Source organism: Ylistrum balloti, unplaced genomic scaffold (genome assembly GCF_031769215.1).
Source record: "Ylistrum balloti isolate Yb309-2 unplaced genomic scaffold, AGI_CSIRO_Ybal_v1 Utg370152, whole genome shotgun sequence".
In the NCBI taxonomy this organism is placed as follows: Eukaryota; Metazoa; Mollusca; class Bivalvia; order Pectinida; family Pectinidae; genus Ylistrum; species Ylistrum balloti.
Window position 1 is genome coordinate 820,499 of NW_026782152.1, and position 11,074 is coordinate 831,572.

At 34.2% G+C, this 11,074-nt stretch overlaps 1 protein-coding gene across 1 annotated transcript; it reads right to left on the reverse strand.

The window, feature by feature from the left end:
- Positions 1-658: 658 nt before the first annotated feature.
- Positions 659-8,055, reverse strand: LOC132550823 (uncharacterized). The gene is made up of 6 exons (XM_060214916.1): positions 7,976-8,055; positions 7,443-7,526; positions 6,585-6,716; positions 5,788-5,938; positions 1,636-2,573; positions 659-1,447 (listed from the first exon to the last, which is right to left on the reverse strand). Exons 1-6 carry the CDS (start codon positions 8,036-8,038, stop codon positions 1,193-1,195), a joined length of 1,623 nt encoding a protein of 540 aa, XP_060070899.1. The 5' UTR covers positions 8,039-8,055; the 3' UTR covers positions 659-1,192.
- Positions 8,056-11,074: the final 3,019 nt, after the last annotated feature.

Genomic DNA, 11,074 nt, shown 5'->3' on the forward strand with positions numbered 1-11,074 from the left:
CGACTTGTTTTATATGTTGTGAAATCGTAGAATATGTGTAATTACCGTAAATTATGTGCGATTTTGTTTATATATAATGATGCTATTAATAGTTTACGTCAACTGAGTAACGCATGTTTATCGTTATAGTTTATTCATAGCGCTAGGTTAACCCGTTGATTGATTGAGTCAGTTTGTGATTTCTTTATTTGTCATTTTGTGTATTCGCGACTTAATGTTTGTTTTGTTGCAGTCCCTTACGCTTATCAGTACACTAACAAGTACAAGACGAGTTGTCTTATTTGTTTACACGCACAGTTACATATTTTGTTATGATGAAATGATTGTGAAAATGTTGTTCCCTTTCATTATTTCATTCATGATGATACAATGATAATACAATGATGAATTTCTCTCTGGGTTTGGGAGAATGTATATTGTTCCGCCCAGCGGTAGTGTTGACTTGAGATGGAATTTTTCGAGGATTCAGAAAGTTACCTTTTTACCTCTGTTAACCTTTCATGTCAGGCAGAAGTGTATTGTTTCAACTGTACATGGAGATGCATATTAGAGAAAAATCCTTAAAAAAATCCTGAAATTTTATTTTGTGAAAGAATTATTTTATCCCATCCAGCCTACAAGACAAAAAAGAAAAAATAAGACCCTCTTGTATACGATATTACTTTTATCTCCTTAAAAAAACTGAACAAAAATGTAGATTTGATCTGGAACAAACCTTCTCAAAATTTTAATTGATGTTAATTCTGATGTTATGTTATTACGTTTAAAACTTATTTATTAGCTCTTTGGAAATATCTTAAATTCAGGTTGAAACATTTGTACCAAGCAGTCAGCTTTAGTTTCTGTCCTTTATTGCAATCATGATCAGACATGTGATACTTTCCTTCTGAAATGAATAAAATGTCATTCACTTTATCCTTTCTCTAAACCAAAATACAAGGCTTCATTGGGGAAGTACTGTCAAATCATTTTTTTTTTTGTGATAATCAATTTTCCTGGGTTTACAAATAAAACCCCACTTGATTTCGTTGATAAATACAGCTCAATAAGCCTGATGCTAATAGTTCTTGCAGATATGATGTCGTGGATTAAAAAAGCGTACCATATCAACGAAAATAAATCTCCCGCGAAAATTGATGATATTACAGTTACATTGAGTCGATATTACATGGCTGGTTTTGAATACTTTGTGTTAAAGATGAATTGGTACAATTATTCTGTCGACGCCATTGACACTCATGACCTGACAGACAAATTTGGTAGGTGGAGTAGAAGTTGCAGCCATGTTGACATTGAAAGTGACTGTATATCCGGTATCTGTTGAGGTCTCATTGGCCGTGTACATTGGGGATTTTCCCCAGATGAAGTCACCCCAGTCGTCATTCTCTCGACAGCTGACGGCGGGTTTAGGGGGATCTGAACGTTTCACAAACAGCTTAACCACAACCTACAATAACAAGAATATAACACATAGGTAGAGATGCAGAAGACCCGAGCTTAGAGCCTGATTTTATTTACACATTCTTTTATTGTTTTATGAGACAATCTTCAAAGCATTTCATCACTATCAGCAAATATCGATACAATATTAAACTTCTTCAATTATAAAATCAACTTTCAGTAAATCAAACCCACATTTTCATCTGGTCCTCGAAGAACCTCGTATTTCAGGAATTTAGGAGGAATAACAATTCTTGTAGGTAACGACAGCCGGCGTTCTACTCCATTCGATGTGGCAGCACATACAAAACTAATGTTAGCAACTTCCGGTTCGGTGGGTTTTATCACGAGAATTACTGAAGTGACGTATTTTCTGTTTAATACAACCGACGCATATCCGGTTATCGACTCGTGTCCATCTCGGTGAAGTTTTAGTATCGCCATTCTCGGTGGTGGATTACCCATCGCCACACATTGTATCACACTGCTATCCCCGACGCCAAGTTTGAATTCTGTGGGAAAGAAGTCTTTTAGGTAAACTAATGATCCCTCGGGCAACGTAGCACCGCCATGCCGCAAAATGTCCGAGTCGTAAATCTGGAACTCAACGCTTTTGAACACGTCATCAAGTCTTTTCACATTAATAAAGCACGATAATAACCCTCCGTGGTCCATCTCAAGAAGGTCGTATGTGAACCTATAAGTATCACCTAGCAAAGAACCATTGGTAACATTGAGTATCCCGCCACGAGAAGCTAGTTTCCCATCCAAATCTAACCAACTTCCGGCTGTTATTGCTTTATAAGAAGTCTGGTTTCCATTGAGCCCCATAAAGCCAAGTGACAAACTGATGTCTTTATTTCTAAGCATTTCTGACCGTAATTCGAAACTACCGGAAGTAACGTTGAATTGAGAATGGACTTGTCCACCTCTGTAGGATACTGTGTAATCATAAACACGTAGAAAACTGTGTTTAGCGGCATTGAACAGGAGAGCTATGGCAATATCATGATTTTTAACCAGGAGAGATATTACTTTCTGTCCATTCCGGATCGTAGAGGACTGGTTACCACGGAGTTCCAAAGTGTGTATATTCCCTCCACTGAATTCAACACGAGTTAACAAATCGTCATCTGGTAAAAAAAAAAAAAAAAAAAATACATTTTTTTATTTTTTATGTTATCCAATGTATCTGTTAGTTTTCGTATTTTGTGAAGGTTAGGGTAAGTGAACGTTCAATATATCACTGGAGAATAACATATTTGTTCTCTTATGAAGTTCTTATAAACTTCATTTGTCATTTCTCTCCAATACAACTCTTTTGATGCCTACATTATTATTATTATTATTACATTCTTAACGATCCGTCAAAACATAAAAGGTCATCAGAGCCATTAACCGGTGAAACACAATGCGAAAGCTTGTTTTAAAACATGAGTGTTTGCTCGTTCGAATGCCAAGCACGATAAATAAAAATGGAAAAAAAATTCAATTAATCATGCCAAGGGAAAATTTACACACCAATGCATATACACGTTTTATTACTGAAGGCTTTTTAGAAAATGATTGTTATATCTCAACCGAAATGCCGAAATGAGAAAAAATATTTCGATTGCTTAATGACCTGCAAACGACAGAAAAAAATGTTAAGTATCTCATATCGTTTTGTTTCCTTTTTTCCTGAAAACAGCTAAAGTTATATAATGTCAGTTTCGAGGCATACTGGAGTCAGGAATGGCCGCTTGTATAGCCATCAACATGTCACAGCTTGGAAACAGAACCAATAGCTTTTAAGGCAAAGACAAAGTGGTGTCGAATATTTAGTTTTACATACCAAATCGTTCTTTCAACAGCTATTGTCATTTATAGACGGCCTTTCTATGAATGCGAAATGATCGTGTGAAGGAGGCTGCGTTATGTTCATTTAAACCTTTTGATGGTACGGGACCGATACCAAATTATAGTGCTACCACAATGAAGTATACCAATAATTGCGCACAGCAGCACACTCCCTCCAGTCACATTATACTGACAACCAGCAAACCAATCGTTTCCCGACAGTAATTCTATTTGCTCAGTAAAGAATAATAACCACAATATTTCGCAGATTCTAAGATTACTCGGCCTGGGCTTGGGAAGAAAGTATTTCTCACTTGGGGCTGACTTGAATTGAACCATTAAAAGTATAAATTGTGTAGAACATTAACACAATTACTCAACATTGTTCATACAAATCGAATGATGATGTATCACGATTGCTTCCAGTTCTTTTTATAGCCAGTAAAAGAACACAGAATTTTACATGTGGTGAATGAAAGTCTTCATATCTATCTTGGTTCACAGTTTTTTGGTCAAGTTACAGCTGAGGATATAGTAGAACATTTAAATAAAGACTACACCAAACTGAATTCTAATAAAAATAAATTCAAATGGAATGGTCCAAACTTCAACAGGAAATTCCATAAACTTATTACAAAACAGTTGAAGAATGACTGTGAATTGCATGCGATTCATAACAGCATTAAATCTGGAACAGTAACTAATGAATTATCTCTTGATTTCTTTCCGGGAAGTATTTACTTCCCTTACAAAAATTCACCATCCAGACGTGAGGATTTAGAAGAGTTCTCTAGGATTTATGATAGTTGAAAGATGCCTCTCAAATTTTACAAGTGGCCCAAGAATGTGCTTGTAAAAGATCAATTAAAATATGGCCTATTCTTGTGAATTATGTGCAAGAGATTGAAGCAAAGGAGAAAGAAAACTACATGTAACTCGTATTTTACCAAAAGCATAACTTGTAATACACTTTAATTTTTCATATTGCTAGCTTGTGCACTGGAACCATTTTTAGGATTTTAAGCCAGTGTTGTCATGCATGGCTAATGATATTTCGTGTCCTTTGAAAGGTTTGTTGAAACGGTTAATTAGGAATGGTCACGGATCAAGTTCAAGGGTCAGGAATATCAGTAATGCAGATAATGGATTTTCGACTGGAAGCAAGACAGTTTCTGTGCAACACCTGTACTCAGATTCTTTAGAAGTGTCCCAAATCATATTCCTTAGTGAGAAATATGTCCTGTCTAGATCACAAGGGAGGAAACAAACAGGGCAGAATGTAAATTCCGATTTAAAAATATACACAGGAATGCAGGAAAGGTTCATGGCCAAAGTTGTTAAAAGCTTTAATTGCGTATAATGCCTACATTTGACACATTGTGAAAGATCTGATGGAACTGATTGCATCTATTTACAAGGATGTTCTGCACAAGTTGAAAAATTTCTAATGACCATTGCAACTATTGTCAGCAACAAAATGTTTTCCTAAGATCAATTTAAAATGGTGAAATTGGTGGAAATACCCCCTTCTAATGACAAATTAATCTGTCTAAATAAAGCACATTGTGGAATCTGGAACTAGGTCACTGACTGGTCATAGATTATATGCGAAGGGTTGGATAAATACATAGAGCCGGGCACATTTTCACTGACAAATAAGTACACCTGACATCTTCACATATTCAAAATTATCACAATATTATTTTTTGAAGGTTCCCACACATGGCATATCTCAATTGTGCCGATATTGAACGACATTCATGTATTATTCGAGAACAGCAAATTTCACCGTATGATGTATACAGAGCCCATTAATTTCAGAAACAATACAAAGAAGCTGGTTAAAAGGTTCCCCAGACCATTCAATTATTTAAATAACGCATTCGTGAACAAATGTTGAAAGGGCCAGTAACGGGGTAGCTATATGTATATAATTAAGAGGAATGAAGCTCCGTGTACATACATGCAGAAGGTATAGCGTGAAATTCCGTCATCAGACGTTCAGAACTCGGAGTCACCGTTCAACCGTTTTATTACTATCAATTAGATTGTTACTATACAAGAGGAAAGCGAATGACCCATCAAAGTGATATCTTGTATTATTATTATAATTACTATCGGCATGCTAACACATGAAAGGTCATTAGGGCCATCAACCGGTGAACTGAAAAGTTAAATATATCCAACACATTTCGAATGTAAATGTGACTTACAGATTTTAACACTTTGAATGCAAGTGCAATAATCGATTAAATTACTTTTACATGGTCATGCATTTATATTAATTTACAAATAAAAAGAAATAGTATTTTGTTTTGCTTCTACATCTAGTATTGGATACGGAGTCAAAAAACTAAGAAAATCTATTTGTACTTCCCCTCTATTTCATGCTTGCCGACTCTCAAGTTCTGATAACGTCAAAAAAATTTTGATTTTAGCATCTACTGCTTATTAAAGAGTTGAACGAGCTTCATCTATCCACATAACAAGGAACTGTTTGGACATTACCTAGAATAGGAACCCGGTTCTCAAACCAAAGGTATGAGAAGGGTCGGCTGGTTTCTATGTCAACAGCAAGGACAATGTAGGACGCATTCATTTGAATAGATCCTCTTCTCAGGGCAAATGGAAATGGTTCCCAGTTCGCAGGTTCCGTCGCCTGTAATGAAAATAATAATAAAACGCAAACTGAAATGTCAATCTGGACATTAAACGTTTTAGAAATTAATAAGCATTATTTCCATGCAAGCTCCATTGTATTCATAGCACGTACTTGGTACACGACTTATTCATCTTTAATACATATTCTATATATTACAGATATTTGAATGCGTGAGTCAATGTCTAGTCAGTTGATATTTATCGACAATAGTGAGTCATATATTGAATCATAGAAGAAGTGCTCATGCCATTCTAAATTTTGACATTCTTTTCAATCAACGATTTCCATCATCGAAATTAATGCCTTTAGTATCAATGACGATTCATACAAAGACGAATCAGCTATTTTATGTTCGTTAATTTGGTTCTACTGTATCAAACTTTGAATTTGTATTGAAAGGCGCTTATCATCTGTATCTTTTGTACAATATCCATATCCGTTATAATATATTGATTACCAGTTAAAGTAATCTAATTTCTTATACAATAAGAACTTATATTTTAGGATTAAAATGGGAAGCGAAATGACGAAATGAATAGAGTACTTGCAAAAATTGGATTGGAATCATTTTATACGCGAATTCGAAGAAAGATTTTTATGGAGACTCCTGAAAAGATACAATAAGACAGAGTGTTGTATTTACATTAGTTCCGTCGTCCTGAGCCGTGTTTGATGCCGCTATACTCTTCAAGTCATCTGTTATCTGAATTATTTCCCCTTCCATGTCAGTTACAGCTTCTTCCAATGCAATCAGTCGGCGCTGAATATTTTCGATCTAACAAATATATATATATATATATATATATATATATATCTATAACCATCTAGATTACGCTGGTAGTCATACCAACTAAGACAAAAAGATATTAATTGTAGACACTAGATTATCTAGACTATAAAATTTACATCTTAGCTCTTAGTGTATACAGGATAAGGTCAGAAAAAAGACATATCAATTTATTAATTAGTATACTAACAACGATTTGACTTGGTGTTCCAACAAGAAAGGAAGACAGCTGTATGATGCAGTGTTTTTCTTATATTGATATGTGCATTGAAAGGTATTGTTCATTTGGTTGTCATTGGCTGTTGAACATCATAGTAATGGTTGTTGCCCTTTAAGTATAGCATATAAAGTGTTAATCACTTGTGGGTTTTGTACAATCATTTACAAGGTTAACTTTGAATCTGAAACAGCGAATCAATCAATGTTTGGAGAAGGCAACAATTATTTGAATTCAATGAAAATAAAAGCAATGTTTGTAGTCTGGCTTCTTGTTAGTGAAGAAGGTAGGTTCTTGAATTTTGTAGTGATTGTCTTAATTATAGTGTAGTTTCCGTGTTGTGTATACTAATATAAACATGCACCTCTCTGGTCTAAAAATAAATCTAGCATTTGTCAATTAAAAGTATCATGTAATGAAATATCATAGTAGGCGTTGCAATTTGAAACTACATGATCAAAACACCTTATAAAATCGGTGAAATACATCTGGAATACCTTATCCCTTTCAGCTGATCTTTCGGATTCAAGCACAGCCAACTGGCTTCTGACGTCTCCATATTTGCTCCATAGTAAGTCAAGCTGAAAAAGATTTTTTATCTATGAAAACCAGAATTTGTCGTTCTCAAGTAACAATGCCTTATCCTAATTCATTTAGTATTGACATGGTAAGCAATTAAAAAACACAAACGCATGTACAGATAAAAGCCTTTTTATATTTATAATTAATTGGCAATTATTGCACGATTTTATGCGCCTAGTTTCATAAAATGTAAATGAAAAAGGACTGGGGGTTCCAATAAACCTTTTGAAGTTCATTTACACATGTGTATTCTATTAAATGTTTTTCTTCGTTTTAATGTCATAATAGAATGGTTCATATTATTTTATAACAATTTACAAAGCATATTTATCTCCACACTCTAACAGTTTTGATTCGGATAATTCACCTTGTCTATACAAAGGTTCATCACAGGAACCTGGACATTAGCGATGATATAACATTGTAAATGTCCTTAATGTGTACTTACTTCTGTTGCCGATGGAGATTTTCTTGTCGACACTAACTGAACACAAGAAAGACAGGCTGTCATAGAGATAAAATAGAAAATGGTGACCATCTTTGTTTGGACATACACATGCTACGCCTGCTTTAACAAAATGTCGGCTAGCTAACCCGGTTTTAAAATACCGATATGTCGGTCATAATTTTCGTGACATTTAGAAGCAAATGTCGTAGAGACATTTAGTAATGATTTTAGTACTGTTGAACCCGTGGGATGATTTATAGAACAAACATTTTCATTTTATATCCATCGTCAATATATGATGGGTATTCAAGCTGTAAAATACAAGAAAATATGTTTCGTTTCCTACTTTGTTGTTAACGTTCAAAACAAAACAAAAAGAAAAAGTCCAATTTGAGAGCTTCTAAAGGTATCAAATTTGATTTTTGTATTTCTATTTTCTTCTTCTAGCATTTAGAGGATTTAAGTTTTGAAAAGAGTTTTTTGGTATTGAAAATAATATGTGACTGACTTTGATGTTATGAAACACATTCATATATTAGACCCAAATGATAATTTATAGTTATTAACATGCACAAAATTGAAATGAAGCGACAAGTGATAGATTCCTTGGACAGCGAGGCAGACAGAAATCAGGTTCCTTCAGGACAAACACTGTGGTGGAGTGACAGAAATCAAGTTCCTTCCAAAACAAACACTGTAGTGGAGTACCAGAACAGGCCAATAACTTAGACACAAAAGCACGCAAGTATAGGAACCGGAAGGGATGGCAGAGTACATATATCCTCACCTAGGAATGAATGCTACCAAATCTTGAATTCATTCGAATAGTGATACGATTCAATATATAGACATGTTATCAAGGTTATTCCAAAATTATCAGATATATCTATTTTATCATGGTTCATTGATCGGCTTACGATTGCTGCGCTGCTATTACTTTGGTGACATTTTTTTTTCAAATTGTGTCAAATTCTGTTTATCCGTGTGCCTTCATCATACTGAGAAATTAACAACACGTACGTTTCGTCGGTGTACATAACTAGTTGGATTCAATTTCGGAGTGGGTTAAATCATTATTCTTGAAAGCATAAGCAGACTGAAATATAAATTGTTGACAAAAATACAGGTCACTTTTACTCGATTTACACGTCAGGTATATCACTTGACCTGCAGGTAAGACGTCAAATGACTTGGTCCCTGTCTTTAGACTTCATCAAATTTCCTGCACACAAAAAGGATTAGGATTGCCTAATAGTAATAGTAATAATAATAATAATAATAAAAACATTTTTTTCATTATGCAATCTTTTCACAGAAATACATGCTTCGCTATTACAATCATATGGAATGCCTATTCGTGATATGGATACGGACCTCCCCCGTTTCTAAAACTTCACATTTATCTATATAAACAACGTTTTGTTATTTGCTAGTCTAGGTGTTCGACCAAACCTTTGTCCAAATTACCAACTAATATTCTTCGAGCTATCAATTAAGTCTTATTGTGGTATTGTTTACTCAAGTGGAATAACTGGTACGAGGAATTTAAAGAAATCCAAGTAGCTTTAATATACAGAGGACGGAATAAAAAAAAACGATCGGGTTTCTGGTTAACAACTTCGAGTTTATTGGTAAGATCCTCTAACGGACTAAAGCATACTCATTGTTACTATCTGTGCTCTTCTGTTGGCTGACTTGTTTTTGTTTTTATGCGAGGCTGAATGTATCGAAGAAATGATAAAAACAGGTCACAAATATGACCTCTTGTCCTAAAATAACAAGACAATGTCCATTGTATCCATCAAAAGCGTAATACTGCAATTTAGAATTTTAAGGGTTATAACCAAGCCGTGATTAAATGGTGGATGGTGTTATACACAAATGTTCAGGTTTATACCCAAGCCACGATGAAAGGATCGATGACGTTATATCAGAATGTCCAGGTTTAAACATCAGCCTTGATGAAATGATAGTTGGTGTTATAAGACAATGTCCAAGTTTATACCCCAGTCGTGATAAGATGGTGGATTTAGTTATATCACAATACCCAAGTTTATACCGATGTCGTGATAAAATAATAGATGCTGTTTTAAATACAAGTATTGTCATATGATTTAGAACCGAGCTTTGAAGAGCAATGCAGCTTTTTGCTTGATGATCGTTCACTTGTATATTTGATTGAAATAAAGCGGAAAACACTGATAATAAACACGGATGTAAATATCAAAGGTGTTTGAGTGGAGAGTTTATGCTTTAATTGATTTTAAAACTGTATTCATATATTGTAAAATTAATATGAATGAAAATTAATTTCATGATCATTCTTATTATGCATTGTGTATTGAATCGTATAAAGCAGTTATGTGATTTTCAAATATATGCTTATGGTTATATGTAATTTAGGATGCATTGTTTGAAACGTTTGAACATATCAAATATCTTAAAGTAAACAATAAAGAATTTATGTCTGTAATTAATGTTGAGTTAGCTTAGTTGTGATTGTTTATTAGATTCGTTTTCCCAGCGTGTCCTGATCACGGTTATATAGGACCGCGGTTTATAGGAACAAAGGAACAGAATGTATGCTAACATATAAAGGAATGGGTTATACTAACTACGTTGTGTAACCATCTTAACAATCTAGTGTTATGGAAAAACGGCATTTCATGAAACGATACATTTCAACTGAACAGACCAGATATGCCAGTGACATCCGAATTGGAATACTTTTCATTCAACAGCATCAGTTTATAACAACAAGGAAAAACAGACAAAACAAAACAACAACAAACGGAACAGATAACAAATCGATTGAATTCGTAGAAGAAACTTTATACAATTCCACTACATGTGATTGAAGATTTCGACACACATAACATTCCAATCAAAGACTAGATTCATGATTCATACAAGAATCAGTTACTAAAAATTGGTATGCTTCTCGACATAGTAATGCGGTGTTTTTTTAATATCATGATTATTTTTCAGCATTTCTCAAAAATAAAATATTTTCGATATTTGCATTCCGTTTTGTTTAGCATGTCTACGATTTTGAACTTGACATGTGCAGTTGAAAATGATGATGCTTCACAGTAGATG